We start from the raw sequence: 17,965 nt of genomic DNA, 5'->3' as shown, positions 1-17,965 counted from the left end.
TAGCTTTGACATTGTACTGATTTGCTGTCAGGTTTGGAATAGTTGGATATTACTTGCTGAAAACAGTTGATTTTTTTCAAAACTTAAAGCTACTGAGGTTTGACATCCCTATAATAGATTCATATCTATTAAAACTTAATAAACATCTTTAATTAGCATACCAAGACTATTGCAATTAAAAGTCTCTCTTTAGGTTTTATTAGTTATTGTATGTTCATTAAATAACAGATAATTAGTGAGAACACATCCATTGAGAATTAACAGCTATGTAATAGATATGCATCTGTTACACGATTCCAAAGCTCAGTTGTTATTTAATGTATAATAACTATCCTATTAAAAACACATTCAAGGCTATATTTTCAGTGTGGTGTGACTGGAATAAACAAACACCACCCATTATGGTTAAGAGGAGATGCTCTTTAATTCCCTGTGCATCATGCTACAATGTATCCCTAAATATAAAGTTGAGTGTATTTTGGAGATGTGGTTTTAATGGGTAACAGAATATTTTTAACACACTAACCAGACTGCCATTGGTATTAATGAGTTACAGCAGCAGATAATGAACAGAAACTTAAGTTAATCATTAGTAATTGAGAGACTTTTAGAATCCACAAATCTGCTTCTAAAGGTATTTTATAGATTTGTCATGTTCTCTATCCCAGCCTCAGGGGGAAGAAAAATTCAGTCACTATTGAGCTTCTTAGCACATGGTCAGAAGGGGCCAGATCACACCATTTCACTGAAAAATCTTTGGGAATGTACCAGGAAGGGTGGAAAGCTGAAAAGTTATCCTCAGAGCTTCCCCAGATTATATTGTAGAGAGGTGGGGAATTTGTCCTTCTCGCAGAAGAGGCAAAGAATTCAGCTCCCAGAACTCATGGCTATCAGGGAGCTGCCAGAGGCTAGGATTGTCCATAAATTCAGGATTGTCCATCGCTAATCCCATCCACCTTCCTCGTAGCATGGCTCCATTGCAGCCATACTGCCAGGGACTCTCCCTTCAGTACTACCTTTGAAGTGTTATAGGTAGTCTACCTCATGGAAGGAGCCACAGAGAAAAAGGCCCAGAAAAAGTACAGTCTCAGCCTGTAATAGGTGCTTTTTGGTGAATTTTCATCGGTTATAGGAGGTGGGAATAGGTGGGAGGGGATAAATGATGAAAATGCATGTTACAGCTATAATTTTGAAAGCTCTAGGAAAAGCAATGCATATAATGTTGTTATTACAGATGGCCGAAGTGGGAGAATTTCATTTTTGGTAAAATTTTGGAAAAATTTACCACTTTTTGTTTTACTCCTTTTTCCTTACCCAGAGTATTCTCAGGTATATTTGAACTGTGGACCACATTTAAAAAGTTGTGTGTGCAAATGTGCACATGCATATGTTAGCTTTTGTAAGCATATTCTTATATTTACTTCTAAAAAATGTTAAGGCAGAGTTAACATTGCCTACCTCTGGCAAATCCTTTGATCTATTAAACTTAAACCTCTGAAAAATCAGAATGAGCAGTGTTAAATTAGTCTTACCATAACTCTTTATTTTCAGGACAATCTCCAGATACATGTGGAGTTTAGAGCCCTTTGAAAATTAAAAGCAGGTTGGGGGGGGGGTCTTTTGGGAACCCTTTGACCAAGTGACAACAAATTCGCATCAGAAAGTCAACCCCTACTCCTGATGTGGCACACCAATATTCAAGGCAATTTGATTCCTCCTGTGAGTTTTAGAGCACATTTTTAAAGTATTAGAGAAATTTTGTCTTTACACTGAAATGTTGTGCACTTTTGTATGCATGGCTTTAGAAATCTGGCTGATATAGCTTTAATGGGGACTAATGAAAGTTCTCAGGTAGACCTATGATTGTTTTTATGAATTTGCAATTGTTTAGCATTAGTATTTATTTGAATCTGAAATTGCCAATTTAATCTGAATTTGGTATTTGACTCTTCTGTATCATTTATAGATACAGACAAAACTAGTAACGTACTGAGGAGGACTGTGCATTTTTGTATTAACATGGATGAAAATGTTACAAAATAAAAAGTACCCCAAGTATTTGAATAGCTTAAAAAAAACATTAGCAAGCCACACAGTAGCTGCTATGTCATGATGATAAGGGTGTCATAGCTATGTGGTTACATGGTGCCCAGATATTATAGGTATGCAAGACTGTACTGGGTCTTTGAATGTGAGTTCACAAAGGAGCCGAATTAATTTACTTAGCAAAGGAGATTTGCTATTTTAAATAAGTCTTAAGTACATTAAAGAGGCAAGGTGGATGAAGTAATATCTTTTATTGGACTAACTCCTGTTGGTGAGAGAGAGAAGCTCTCCAATAAAAGATATTTCCTCCCCCACCTTGTCTCTCTAATATTCTGGGACGAACATGGCTACAACAACACTGTGTACATAAAGTAAATTAAAACAAACTGCACAATTCAACAGGCATTATTTTCTTTTCTGTTTTAAGGAGAGGATTCAAGACAGCCCTTCTCCTGCTCCATCTCTGGAAGATAGTCAGAGGCCTGGGAGTCATGCGTCTTCACATCAGAGCAGTAGTGTGTCCAGCTCTCCATCCCAACTTGACAACACACCAGATAGAATTGGTTGGTACTTTATTATTCCCAGCCTCCCCTCACTCAGATAACTACTCTGTGGATTTGAGAAGTGTGCTGTGAAAAATACTTCACTAAAGGAAAATTGACAGTGTTAGTTTTAAATCTGACTCTGTGAAGCAGTCATTTATCATTAAAAAACTTAGAGCGGCATTAGAATACAGGATATAAAGCTGCCTGTTCTTCTCAAACTTGCTCATTACTGCAGAAAGCCTGACCAATCAGATGGCTACATATCATGCACGCATCAACTCAGTGTCACAGTATATTGCCCCTACTATGATATAACATACACATCTCATGGCATCCTTCTAAATGTACATTTGTTGTATTTACCTCAAACTCAGCAAATTATATCATGACTATAATAAAGGAAACTCACCACTTTTTTCCATTGTCATAAGAGTTTTTTTATTTCCACCGTAGGCATCAGGGTCTGTGTATTATTTAGACAAAGAATGGCCTTATGCATGAAACACAGTTCTGGGATCAGGCTGTCCCACAGACCGCTTGTTTGACCTTGGTCAAATCACTGAATCCCTGTGCATGCCAGTTTCCTTATTTGCAAAATAGGATAATATTTCCTCATTTTACATATTGTCGACAACTAATTCATGCTTGTAAAACTCTCCAGTGCAGGTGATGTCTCTGCATCTGTTTGTACAACACCCAGTAACAATGGGGCCTTGATCCAGACTGTGGCCTTTGGATGCCGTTGTTATATAAAAGATTATTAATAATAATACACTTGGAGATCCTCTGTGCTCCAGCAGTGTTAGGTATTATTAACTACAGTATTGTTGCAAAAAAAAAAACAAAAAAAAAACCTTTAAGGCATCACTTAAATTTATGCTGAACCAAATATTTGTCTTTGTCTAATAGTGATGTTTGCCCATATTGTGCTGGTTTTAGAAGGATATATACATATTTTTTAACTTTTGCTATTTCCAGTTAAACACTGTCTAAAGACTTAACATAACATTCTAGCAATTCTCTTGATCTGGAGTGATTTCAAATTCTAAAATCAGTTAATTGTGGAGAAGGTAAAGCTTTAATCAAATAAAAACAAAGAAAGTAAGTATCCTGAAATCATAAACTTAACATGTCTTACTGATTTTCCAGGTGGTAAGTAAAGAATTGCTCTCTCAGCATCAAAAAGGATTGTCTTTTAGTTGTCATCCATCAATTTGGGTTGCTAACCATCTATCTGTATTTCTTTCTTAAGCTAGCTGCATTATAGAAAATTACTGATTCTTTAAATCCTCTCATCTATTAAACATGTTTTTTCCCCAAAATGATTTCTGTGAAGGACTTTTGTAATTAGTTAATTTGAGCATTTTATAGGAAATTGCACTCATCCCAGTGGTAATTTTTGTTCTGTTCTGTTGTCTTTGTGTAATCAACTTAAGCAAATTTGCTTCTGCTGTTTATGTTAATACTTTGCTGTAAATGTTGAAGATTTGGAATTTAGTAGATGACAATAAATGGCCCACCACTTAAGAACTCGCTGTATAAGAATGCAAAATTGCCAGAATATTGGCAGAAAAAATGTCATTTAATATTTTCATTCTCTATTTTGGCAATTTTTTTCACTGGCAGTGTTACAGAGCTGTGCACTCTGATTTTTTTAGCTATGCTGACCAACACCAGAGAAGGAGAACTCATTGATCAAGATACTGGGACCAATCTAAAAAAACTCCAAAAGGAGAAAGGTAGAATCATTTATTGTTTTTTGTACAGCGTGTGTAAGGAAATTAATAATGCACTTTACCTGCATTGGCCACATTCTATATATCCAATGGCATAACAGGTTATATTTATAGAGCTGAACACATAATTGGCAATGAATAAGGTATCCAGCGAATTTAGCCTGTATTTCTGCTTAGGGAGTATAAACAATAAGATCTGTATTTCCTTGTATTTATTCATTATTGGAGAAATATTTGGCAAATCTTTTAAATTTTATTAATTGATTATGAATAATTCTCTGCAAATATTTGATTAGCTACTTGGTACTGTTTCTGTTCCTTTACTGGGTGAGCATGAAAGCACCTTCAGTGTTAATATTTGTGCATGTGAATTTCATTTCTGTGAATGCTTTTTAGGCAGTATGTTTGTTTTCTGCAAAAAGTGATACCAGTCAACTCAGTTGCTCAAGTTGGGGGCGACATTGTTGGCAAATGTTAACTAGGTCCCCCTGCTACTAATGTCAACAAAGAGTTGAGGCTTCTGCAGGTTCCAGTCTTAGGCAGGGACCTGTCGGCTGCTTCTGGGAGCAGCACTGGGCCAGGGCAGGCAGGAAGAAGAGATTCTTTCGACCCCTGATCTCTTCTACCCTGGGGAAGGGAATGCATGTTCTTACCTTTACTGATCTATGTCTCTAGTGGTCACTGCCCTTTCCTCTTCCTCACCCGTTTTCTGATGTTTCTCTAGTCATTGCAGTTCTTCCTCAAGGAACCCAATGATTGGCCCTATTGAGCTCATTTGAGAACTCGTAATGAGTTCATGGAATACATTGAGTTCATTTGCCCCCTTATGCTTAAGTCCTTCCCTGTTGTCCCCTGTGGTTTCCCGTAACCGTGTGTGTTTGTGTAGGCAGTGTGGAACAAACCAACAGCTAAACAGTAGTTACCCAGTACACCATGGGTTCTCAGCCTTTTTCTTTCTGAGGCCCCCCCCCACAACATGCTATAAAAACTCCAGGGCCCAGCAAGGCAGGAAGGACTCTGGGCTAGCAGTGGGGTAGCAACCTTGGTCATAGATGTAATTTGACTTCTATTTTGGGTGGGCCAGTGGGGCTTGAGCCAGCTCCACACAGCAGCATCCGGGGAGGGAGAGCCCCTCCACCCCCTGACTCACCTCAGCAGGCCACCCAGTCTGCCTGGGTTGTGGGGGAGGGGGCGCAACCAAAAATTATAACTCAAAGGTGGGGGGCTCACCTCAAAAAGTTTGAAAACAGCCTAGGATGCAGAGGTAGCTAGGAGCTGTGTGCGGGCGGGGAGGGGGTAGCTCAGGGTGCAGGGAGGGATACTGAGTAGCTCAGGGTGCAAGGAGGGAGTAGCTAGGGGCTGCGTGCAGGCGTGGAGGTAGCTCTGGGTGCAGGGAGGAGGGTAGCTAGGGGCTGTGTGCTGGGAGGGCTCCTCTGTGGTCCCTGTTCCGTGGGGGCTCTGCCAGCCACAGAGGCGGGTCCCCTGCCCAGGCGGCTCTTACCGGCTGCGTGAGAAAAGGGAGCTGGGAGCTGAGGAGAAGCTTCAAGCCCCTGCAGCAGCAGGAGACGAGGGAACGCCACGAGAGCCCCAGCAAGAGCAGCAGCTGTCCCGCACTGCCTGGCTCCCCACCTCCGACCTGGCCAGGGACAGGGAGAGAAGGAGGTGGAAGGGGAGGGGCGTGGAGCTGCCCCGGGACTGCCTGCTTTTGCACTGTAGTTTCATGGTGGAGGGGGAAACACCTGCCATGTCCCCCCACCTCTGCCCATGGGATCAGGGCTTGAACCCCACGGGTGCTGGCTTCAGCCTCGTGGGAGGTGCTGGGTCTTGGGCTCTGGGTTTTAGCCGCGGGGCCCCACGGACCACCTGAAAGGGGCCAAGGACCCCCTGTAGAGTACCGCTGCACTACACCTTCCTTCTTAAAATAACAAACTGCCTTTACTTCAGTAATTACATAGATGAGTATTTTAGTCTGAACCTGGAAGTGTGGTTGATTTTTAATTTTGTTGAAGCATGCATGGTTTCCTGCCACATGTTTAGACATTTTTCAGTGAAACAATGCAATATGCCCTATGGGGCTCCAAGATGCAAATCATATATTTGACTGATAGCAGTTGTCTGTCACTCAAGGCAGAGCACATCCTGTATAGTTTAATGAACTGCAAAAAAGTCAACCCAAAACCCATATAAAATTCATTTTAAGAACTTAAACTCAAATCCGGACTTTCTGTAGTCATTTAATATCGCTTGTAACTTTTTGCATGAACAGGGGTATAAACACCAATGTCCTAGCCAACTTCCCGTAAAGTTTCAATGTATATAGTAATCTTCATTTCTTGGCCTACATTTTTATGTAGTGTTGTTTTGTTTCACTCACTAAGTGCCACATATATACACATATATCTTATACAAGTGCTTGAAGGAAGTTTAGGATGAAATTGCTGTTTAGAGATTGGTGCAAACACAAATTCCAGATCACTACTGTCTACTCAACCCTTTCAAAAATCTTGAATCAGGCCTTCCCCAAAATTCATGAGTTTGGCTCAAAAATTACGAGATTTTTTAAAAAAGGGGTGAGAGGTTATTTTTATTTTATTTGTATTTGCCTTTTCATTTTTCAGCCTTTATGGTGCACTTGGATCACATTTTCAAACTTTTCTCTGAAATCATAAGGTATAGAAACGTCTTTTAAAAAAAATTTAAAACTGTCCTGGAATCCCATGACTCCAGGAGCTGGGACTTTATGAAAAATACTAAATATCATGAGACTCAGGATAAAATTATGAATGTTGGCAATACTGTATATCCAAATAATTCCAAACTTAATTCACATCTAGCATGGTGACTGGCCTCCATGTTTATTTTACAGTTCCTGGTAAAATCTATTTTACTTTCGCTATAGTGATCCAGTGGTTGCCCCATGATGATGATTGGCTTTTGAAAACCCCTAAACTTTCTAGCCTAGGCCTTTCTCTTGTGCTATGTAAATGTCACAGTATTATTCCTCACTTAAAGTATTTCATCCTTAACATGAATTTTATTCCCAAAGGTTAGGTTCTTGCACACAGACAGCACATTGCCACATAATATGAAAAATGGACTGCAGAATTTGTGCATCTGCAAATTAGCCGATTTGAGAAGTTACACAGTAATTTGTACCAACATATTTGAGAGCAGCATGTCACACCTCTCCATGAAATCATGGTTTTAGCACATATAGGTGTGGCAGTAATAGAAGAGGGTGACATATGTTGAACTGCTCAGTAAATACTACAGCTATCATTTGTATAAACAGTGAGCTTCATTTTTCAAACACTGCCACTGCCTTTAGCAAGGCAAAATATATTTACCAGAGAAAAGATTAGGAAGGAATGTAGTTAAATAAAAGTATCAACATTTATTAAGTATGACAAGTAAGCACTTTATACAACCGTGGCAAACATATGTTTTCACATCTGTTTTGAGTAATATCATCATGATTTAAAAATGATTTATAGCTGTGCATGCCATAAAATGCCAGCTTTGCTGTAACTTGGAAATTTTCAGACAATGAAGAAATTATTATTGAAGACATGTATAGAACATGTTTTTTTGTGACATAGACCTTTTTATAACTTGTACAAATCTGAGCATTCTGACACAATTAGGGGAGTAACAAAATGAAAATTAACTAACTAAAATTCAGCAGCTGGAGTTACTAATGTAAAATCTCAGCACAAGAAACAATAAGAGCTTATCCTAGTTACCATCAGTGAATGCTGTTATACACGTTAAAATAAGCAACTTTCAGGCATTTTCTATTCCCATTGTATAGAATGATGTCAGAAACAGACAAAATATATGCTTTAATCAAAATAATTTGGATTTAGTTAGTCTTTAAGAGAAAAATAGCTTTAAAATACATGCAGTGCAGTTGTTGTTATGATATGGCAATCTGTATATACAGATCTGTATAATATAGGTTACAGATTATCATTTTATGTTAATAAAAATACCACAGAGGTGTCAGGACACCAGATGGCACAGAGGATTAGTGATAGGTTACAGAGATTTTCACCTTCATGCTGGCAATTCACATTTAGTAGGGTCAGTAGTGAGTAATAAAACTGCGGCTGCTGGCATATAGTTCCTGATTCTTCAGGGTATTTAAGCATGTGCATAACTTTTAGCTCGCTAAAGGAGAAACAGCATGAACTCTCGCTTATAGTGGGGCTTTTAATCCTCGAATTGAACAGTTCTGAAATTCCCTTTGGTGGATGACTGTTGTGCTTATACATACTAGCCAGGATATTACATGTGGCTGAAAACCATATTTAAAGGTTGTTTTGTAGTTCATTTGAAATTATTTGGTGGGCTCTTACAAAGGAAACTAGTTGAGCTGGGCAAATTTTCCACAAAAATTTTCCACAAATATTTGCAGATATTAAAGTGAACTTTGAGCTCAAATGGAGATGGCATCTTTTGTGTGGGATGGGACAGAGAATAGGCTTCCCAAACTCTTCCCCAGAACCTGTCACTGAGACAATTAAATAAGCTAGACAAGAATATTTGACCATTACCTTCACAACTAGGATCGTGCATGAGCCTGCAGTTACTATGTGTGACTATATGAAGAGAAAAATTAATTTAAACTCTACACCCAGGGTAGGTTTATTGAAAGCCAAAGCCTGTCTCTGCTCCGAATGAAGTCATTGGGAGTAAAGGTAGGTCAGTGATAAGCACTTTTAAAAATCCCACCCCAGCTAATAAAACCAACCAATAAATCACACAGTAGCCTATTTTTTCTAGCACAGATTCCCTGTGCTTTCCTACAAAAGTTTTAAAATTTTATTTAGTACCCTAGTCCTATTCCCTACCTTTTGTCAAAAACTGCTCCCTTACACTGAGGGGTTCAAAGCCCCAGCAGCTTTTTCCTGACAGAGTTAAATAGAAACAATACTGTATCTTTTGGCCAGTCATAACTAACCATCACAGCTCAAATTTGGAATATTGAGTATCAGATATTCTCTGTGAACTATTCACAACTGAACAACAAAGTAAAAATCTTGCAAAAAAAAGTTGTATAAATGTGAATAATGGAATCGGGGGATAGTTTGACAAGCTCATGGTCATACTTGGAGCTGAAAAAGAAACTAAATTCGTTGAAAAAATGATTTGCTCTGAATTAGTTGCCCAGTTCTGGAAACTGCTCTCTAGCACTCTCTAGGCACTTAGGCAAAGCCCTGTGGGATATGTTCTACTTTTTCTACAGGGAGTTTTGGTCTCCAGAGCTGTGAATCTGGCACCTATTACTTTCCTTTTTCTTCTTCTTTTTTTGAAAAATACTCTTCCCATATTATTCAAAGGGAACTGGGGATTTTGCATCTTTTCTGTCAGCCAAGACATCTATAGAAGTTCTACTTAAAGTGACAGAAATATTTACAGTTGGCTGGAAGCTTGAGGCAACTGCAAAATTAGCTGTTTTGTTTAACACATTTCATTACATGACAACAGACTTTTATACAGTTTGAATTAATCATTGCCAAAGGAGGAGTGGGTTGTTTAAGTGTGAGGGGAAGAGTAAAAACAGGTGCAGACCACCTGAAACAGCAACTGGCACCATGCTATATGGAGGATGTGCTCTCGTGAGACCGAACTTTTCCAACAATTAAACTGAAAGCATCCAGATGGAGGATGGAATAAGCAAAGGAAGCAAAGGGCATGGAATAAGCAAAGAATAAGCCAGGAATAAGCAAAGAACTGAAGGGCATGAAGCTGAAATACACAGTGTGTGTGAAATACAGAAAGTGTACAGTGTATGTCAACACCTATTCAAGATTTTCATGATGGTATATCTTAATTCACTCACTGGCTGTGTTGTCAACATACCAGTATTTCACAACATGTTCAAGACATTCTGTGAAACAAGAAATATTTAATTTTTTTCTTGTGAATGTTACTCTTGAGAAATAGTGAAGACTCCCAAATTAAAAATAAATTCATGTTCCTTTTGATATCTCTCACCAGGCACACTACCGACTCTTGGGTCATTACATAATAGTTGAAAGAAATAATAAATTAGCGTTAAAAGAAAGTCATGGGGTTTCATTTCACCAGATACTGTGCCATCCAGGTGTTCTTATATATAGCTTTGACCCCTGTTCAGATTCCAGGTCCATCTTTGGATCAGAGGAGGACTTTTATTTTGGTGGCTGATGTACGTCGTTCTGCTTCCAAGCATTCCTCAGATTTGAGTAAGAAACAGATGATCTCAAGGAAAAGACAAGCTTTGAGGGCTGCATCACCTTCACCTGAAAAAAGGAGATGAGAGATTATTAGTTTTTCTCTGGATCTGTCTGTATCTTTTCCTCCTCCTAAGATTCCTACAGGGTCTCCATGAAGAGCTTTCTCTCCATCTTCCGGGTCCATTGCTGGTTCTGGTGCAGTCCATCATGGATCTGAGGCTGGATCCATTTCCAGAGTAGGATAGAGGAAGAATAAAGAGACCTGTTTCCCCTTATTTCATGCTGCCTTTTGGTCCTCTTCCTGCAGGTATGTTCCCAAATACCAGTTGCTGGGGAGAGAGGCAATCCTGGCTCATTGGCTTTATTGGAGGCCACCGTGGGAATCCTTCAGTTGTCCTCCGGATGTTTCATCTGTAAGGGATCTGGCAGGGGAGAAAACCTCAGATCCACTTCTACCAGACAGGGTGCCACATACTCCATCTGAGGAAGAAGATGGCTTTTTTTTTTTTTAACACAGACGATGATCTTGATTTGTCACCAGATGAGCTTCTGCCTCTTCCCCTTCTACAGATGCTCTGCAGTTTCATGACCCAGTGGATTGCACGGTGTCCACATTGAACTTCCCTTCAGTACCTGTGGGGGAAACCTCCCATTCGGTATCCAACATTCTTGGAACTACCTCCAAGAGTAGGATGTCATTACCAATTCTCAGTGGTCGTCTACAGCCCATTAAGATTGCTTGCTCCACCCCCGCCTCTTGCCAGCCTATTTCCAAAAGGGCAGACAAATTATAACAGATATCCTTGGAGGGGTTTTCATATTTTCACATACACCCTGTACCTAATTCACTGGCTGTGGCTGCAGCCAGTAGTAAATTGAGGTCTGGACAAGCACTTTCCACTCCTGCTGACAGAGAAAGGAAAAGGATTGATTCCCTAGAGAGAAAGGTGTTCTCCTCTTCCTGTCATGTTATTAAGGTGGCAAATTACCAAGCAGTTACGGCCCACTATCAGTTCTACCAGTGGGAAAATATGGTACGGTTTGTGCAGGATTTGCAGCAAGACAAAAGGAGAATAGCAGATGTGGTTATAATGGAAGGTCAAAATGTGGCAAAGCACACTTTCAGAGCTCCATTTGATGCCTCAGATTCTTCTGCTAGAGCATTGACTTCTGTAGCTATTCTGAGGAGACAGTCCTCTGCTTTTGCTTTGGATACAGTAGAACCTCAGAGTTACAAACACGTCGGGAATGGAGGTTGTTCGTAACTCTGAAATGTAACTCTGAACAAAACATTAGAGTTGTTCTTTCAAAAGTTTACAACTGAACATTGACTTAATACAGCTTTGAAACTTTACTATGAAGAAGAAAAACACTACTTTCCCTTTATATTTTTAGTAGTTTATGTTTAACACAGTATTATGCTGTATTTGCGCTTTTATTTTTGTCTCTTCTGCTGCTTGATTGGGTACTTCTGGTTCCAAATAAGGTGTGTGATTGACTGGTCAGTTCGTAACCTTGGTGTTCGTAACTCTGAGGTTCTACTGTACTAGAATTAAAGTGGAGGATCTCCCCTTTGAAGAGGGTGGCCTTTTCAGTGAAAAGATGGATGAGTGGCTGAAAAAGGTGAAGGACATAAGATGGATGTCCTGCTCTTTGGGCTTGATTTCTTCGAGGAGGAGACCTCCTTCTCTTTCCTTCCCTTATCAGAGACAGCATTATCTGCCATCTTCCTCAACTTATATTTCATCAAATCAGAGATGTCTACAGCAGCACAGCAGGCTACATTTTTCCAGAGCCAACACAGAGAGGAAGTCTTTTAAATCAAGGTTTAAATCTAAGCAAACTGCTCTCCCCCTTTCATCTTGGTTGAACAGCAAGCCTCAGAGTCAATATGAGGATCAAGAGTCAAGAACCAATCAGCACAGCCCCTTCCCTTCTTCTGTTTTGAGGCTGGTTAGCCCATTTTATCAGCAAATGGAGGCTTCTTACACTGGACAAATGGGCCCTAGGAATTATAGAGAAGGGCTATGTCATTAAGTTCAAGAAACTAAGCTCTTTAATTTCCCCCTAACCTTGCCTTTTCAGGGAACCTTCGACGAAGCTATTCTACATTCAGAAGTGCAAAAGTTTGCTTCTGATAGGGGCTGACAAGGAGGTATCCGGGCACCTGGGGAAGCTTTAGATATTTTCTAGTGCAGAAAAAGGAGGGGGCAGTTCCTCCAATTTTAGATTTAAGAAACCTGAACATTTGGAAGTTTGTTTCATGTTCACTTTGGCTTCCATAATCCCTTTGCTCTCAACTGGGGAATGGTTTGTGACTCCCGATTTAAAGGATGGATATTTTCATATCTCTATTCGACACAGTCATCAAAAGTATGCGATGATGCGATGCCATTTCCATTACAAGGTGCTTCCATTTGGCCTGTCCCAAGCACCAAGAGTTTTTATGAAGTGCCTTTCTGGGGTAGTGGCTCATATTTGTATCACTGACTGTTTAAGGCCATTGTTCACATGGATCTGTTAAGCCACATTGCTTTTACACCTTTTTTTAGACCTGGGATTACTTATGAATATGAGAAAGTAAACCTCTGTTTGAACTCAGAGAATTTTATTCATAGGCTCCATGTGGGACTTGGTAGCAGGGAAAGCCTTTTCTACCAGATGACAGTTGTTTTTTTTTAATTTTTCAATATGTTTTAAACATTTAAATATATCAAACTCAGAATGTAATTTTCTTTCTGGATCTCATGGGTGTCATGATAGCTGCTACTTATGTGACTCTGTCTGCATGTCTCAGAATGAGGCCAATGCAGCATTGGATGTCTCAGGTCTACAGACCAAATGTGGACAATTTACAGATGTTAGTCAGCATGCCTTGAAATATTCTGGATTCATTGACATGGTAGTTAGTCAGAGCATATGTTCTCAGAGATGTCCAGTTCAGTCCCCCTTCACCATCAGTGAGGGGTAACTTCTGATGTGTCAGTGGAAACACATCTGAGTCATCTTACGGTCTGAGGTCACTGGACTTCTCAGGAGAGAGGCTTGCACATCAGTGTGTTGGAGTTAAGCGCTATTAGTCTGGCCCTCAGATCATTCCTCCTTCCCTCAAGTACTAATGGACAATACATCTGCTATGCATTATGTGACAACGGCGGGGTGGCGGGGAGTGCTCACTGTGTTCAGCTCTGTACAGAGGCAATCATATTATGGGAAGGGTGTATTCTCCATGACATTTATCCAGTGGCCCTGAATTTAGCAGGAGAAAACAATGTGGTTATAGATCATCTGAGCAGGGACAGCTGTCAGATGCACAAAAGGTCCCTGAAGGATCAGTTGAATCAGGGCATCTTTTCCAGTTGGGGTCAGCCAGACGTGAACCTATTTGCTATGAGGTTCCACAGAAAGTGCGGCCGTTTCCACTCATGAGTGGGAAGGGATAGTCAATCCATCTTGAGTCAATCCAGCTTTCATTCTGCACTGGGGAAGGGGCCTTCTCTATGCTTTCCTCCCTTTCTGTTAATCCAGAATTTGGTAAGGAAGATGTGTCAGAACAGGGCAAAGATAATTCTGAGTTCACTGGTGTGGCTGCGTCAGCAGTGGTTGACAATTCTATTTCAACTGTCCAGCTGCATCTTCCGTGTCTTCCTCTGTCTCCAGACCTTCTGTCTCAGTAACAGGATACTTCATCTGGATCCTGATGGCTTGGGCAATCAGACTTTGACTCTGTCTACTCTTGAACAGTCACATTCCTTGTCAGTGCAAATTATAGTGCTTAATTTTAGAAAGCTCACTATCAGAAAATGCTGTTATTTGAAATGGTCCAGATTCGGGGCTTGGATACAGGGAAAATCTGATTCTCCTGTCTCAGCTTCTATATCTTGTGTTTTGAAATATTTATTGCACTTAAAAACAGAGGGGTTATCTAACTCACCTTTTAAAGTTCATTTGGCAGCTATATCACTTTACCATATTTTGGTTGATTGTAGATTGCTGTATGTGCATAATAGAGTTAAGAAGTTTATGAAGGGGCTGTCTAATGTATATCCTCCTTTAAGAAATCCTGTACTCCCTTGGGATCTTAATTTGGTCTTACCTACACTCATGAAACCACCTTTTGAACCCTTGGCAGAGAGTTCTCTGTATATTTCTCTCTTAAGGCATTCATTATTGCCATAACATCAGCCAGAAGGGTGAGTGAATTAAATGTATTGATGGCTGATCCATCATTTATATCTTTTTGTAAAGATAAGGTGGTTCTTAGATCTGATCCCAGGTTTTCCCAACAGTGGTTTCTGAATTTCACTTCAATCAGACAATTAATATGCTGGTTTTCTTTCTCCAAAGACACATTCTAATAAGGGGAAATCTGTTTTAGATACTGTGCAAGAAGAGCTCTCACGTATTACTTAAAAAGATCTAAAAGTTTTAAGATATTCATCTAGATTATTTGTGTTTTATGCTAAGAATCACCATGGGTTATACTGTGTCTTCCCAGACTGTTTCTAGATAGATTAAAAAATGTATTGTTCAATGTTACACATTAGCAGAAATTCCTGTACTTACAGTGGTACAGTCTTGTTCCACCAAAGCTTTGTCAGTGTCTTTTGCTTGCTTTAAGCAAATCCTGGTTACTGAAATTTGCAGAGCTGCAATCTGGAGTTCTATATACATTTTTACTAAACGTGCTTTTGATTTGGCTTCAAGGGCTGATGCTAGATTTGACAGAGAATTTCTTATTGTCTCCATTACTGTATCTTCAAAATCTTGTAGAGTTTTGTCCCTTCTAAGAAAGTGCGCATGTGTATGCCTGTGGGTATGGGCCTGCACATGCTGCTCAGGCGTGCATGCTGAGAAGGTTTAGTTTCTGATATTATGTATTCATCAATGTGAGTTGACCTGGTCTGGATTAGACCATCCCTGTTCGAAAGTTTGGCTTCCCCTAACAGCACATTTTACTGGAAAAACTGCTGATGTCAGGAAGGACAATGAAGGCTGAGGTCAAACATAATTCTTCATTAGAAAACTTTTTTGGAAGCTAGCAATTTCAGCTTCTAGGGAAGGTGTATACTATCAGCAAAGAAATTTTTGGTAGTTTTCATTGTATCTGATTTGAGGCCAAGGTAAAAGAACAAAATTAAATAAATAATAATAATTAAGTAATTTCCCCCAAAGGTCTGCAGTACCTGGGAAAATCTCAAAAAAATCTATGGCAGTTGCACTTTTTTAACCCTACGTTATGTTTGCAATGGTTATGTTCTGAAGTAGATTAACTATGAAGTCTTTTCATGATACTCATGGATAGGTGTGACTGTCCCAATTAAACTTCACTAAAATCTTGATTAACACACTATAACTGGCAGTATATTTTTATTTTAAAAGTGCAGATTCTGACAACACATTCATATCAGTTATATATCATACAGAAATGGTGACTAGATGACTCACAGTGTTGGTAATGGGATCTGGAACTCTTTGAGGTATCTGTTCTGAACCTAGAAAAGGGCTGGAGCAATGAAAATCTTTCCTGTCTGAGGAGTGCTTAGTAATGAATATATAAAGAGTCTTGGTGGTCTGTCCATTTCCCGTCACAGAGGAGAGAGGAGTTGAATGAACATGATGACTGACCAAACTGACCAGTCCAAGAGGGTGGTCCCTTTAGGTAAGGTTTAGATAAGGCAGAGCAATGTTGAGAAACTTGCGCTGATGCTTTTCATGTTGTAACGGCTACATGGACAATTAGAGAACTTCAGTTTCTAGGGCTGCAAATCCTTTACAAGCTCTACTATATTTCATTACAATTAATTTAAAGTGTGTTCATTGTTCAGAGAATAGTTAAAGTAATTGAATTGTAGAGATAAGAGACTGATTCTTGACCCCCTGCTTTGTCCCCTTTGCATCACCCCTGTGGCACAAAAGGTCAGACAGTCACCTGAAAATGGCTGCTGAGGATTCCTATTGCTTAGTGGAAAATGTGGCTGATGTGGTACCAGTGGATCTGGCCCCATATGATCCTCTCCTGACCCCACATCCAGAGTAGACAGCATTCCTGGAGCATAGAAAGGGGTCGTGGCTGGAGTGCCTTTCTTGGGTAGCGGCTCATATTTGGATGATACCTGGAAAACCTTCTGTGACATTTCTGACCAAACCCTTGTCCCTGACCAGCTGTGGGGAAGGCAAAAAATACCCACCGACCTGGCCAGTGTGGTCGAGTGGGAAAAATTCCTTCCGACGCCAAAGGAACAGGGCAACTAGTGTAATGTCCCCAGGTGATCATATGGTGAGCGGGGTGGTGTTGTTGGTTGAGGTAGAAGAAGAGAGTTTCTACCATGATGTACAAATACCTCCCTTCCCTGGATACATGTTGGGTTAGAGTTTCCCCATCCCTGATCCTGCCACTTCCCTTTCCCCCTGCCTCCCTACCCCGGCACTGTTCAGTTGAGTGTCCCAGTCCCCCTCACAATTCCTTTGAATGCAGCTCTGTAAAGAACCCTCAGTTTCTTTCTCTAGCCAGTCGAAGACTCACTGCATCCAGTTGCAGTGAGCACATTTTCTCTCTCTCTCTCTCCTTTAATAATAGCCTTTGAGTATTTTTTAAGAGACAACACTCCCCCCACCCCCCACCCCACTGTTCCTTTAGGGCCTATGTCACATCTTACATAAGAGCAGAATAAGCACCTTGTAAACATGATCTCTCTCCCTCCCCCCATCTTATTTGTAAAGTATCCATTGCTGTAGTATCAAGATCCACAGATCTGTTTCCTGTTGATGACTAGAGGTTTGAGAACACAAACACATCCTTTACTTGCACCTCCAAAATATTTGTGTTCCTACCCTACTAGGATATAATTTCCTGGCATAGAAAGTAGTAAACACTTCTGCAGATATTTAAGAAAGTGAACATACCTCTTATTGGTAGTTATCGATGCTTGAAATTGATAGGAAGGCATGAATCTAAAATAAGTGTGCTCTTCATTATATTTCACGCATTGCATTGGGTTACATCTATTAGGATGCATGATATCTTGTTAGCAGAGCTGATATGACCTGTATGCTGACCTCAAAAACCCCTGGGGCTGCAGAACATCGGGAGGTCCGGACTATAGCCAGCTCAGGTTACGATTTCAAGGAAATTAGGTTTCATGTTGGGGTAGTGGGCAGGGGACTTCACTACTGTCTTACTGTACTAAGTACCTGTTCATTGTAGCCATTTTTCTTTCTGGTGATAGGCAGTTTTATAGTAAAATTTTAGTATTAGTCCATATAAACAGTTTTGAAATATTGTGTCCTTTACTTGGAAGAATAGAATAGGTGCCTGGAAGCAATGTACAAATACGCTTTGGGGGCAATTTTTGGTGTAAAAAATGCATATTTAAAAGTACAAGAACAAAAAGCACCTGCTTTTAATTATCTCTTC

General features: G+C 40.0%; 1 protein-coding gene across 1 annotated transcript in view; it reads left to right on the top strand.

The window, feature by feature from the left end:
- The window catches only part of DACH2 (dachshund family transcription factor 2), a 472,015-nt gene that overhangs the window by 398,563 nt on the left and 55,487 nt on the right, over positions 1 to 17,965 (top strand). Inside the window, exon 6 of the mRNA XM_077826384.1 lies at positions 2,474 to 2,609. Coding sequence (XP_077682510.1) covers positions 2,474 to 2,609 — 136 coding nt within the window. The remainder of the gene's footprint in view (positions 1 to 2,473; positions 2,610 to 17,965) is intronic.

This window comes from Eretmochelys imbricata, chromosome 9 (assembly GCF_965152235.1).
Source record: "Eretmochelys imbricata isolate rEreImb1 chromosome 9, rEreImb1.hap1, whole genome shotgun sequence".
NCBI classification, from domain to species: domain Eukaryota; kingdom Metazoa; phylum Chordata; order Testudines; family Cheloniidae; genus Eretmochelys; species Eretmochelys imbricata.
Note: the sequence above shows the minus strand (reverse complement) of the source record. Positions and strands in the feature narration are given on the sequence as shown.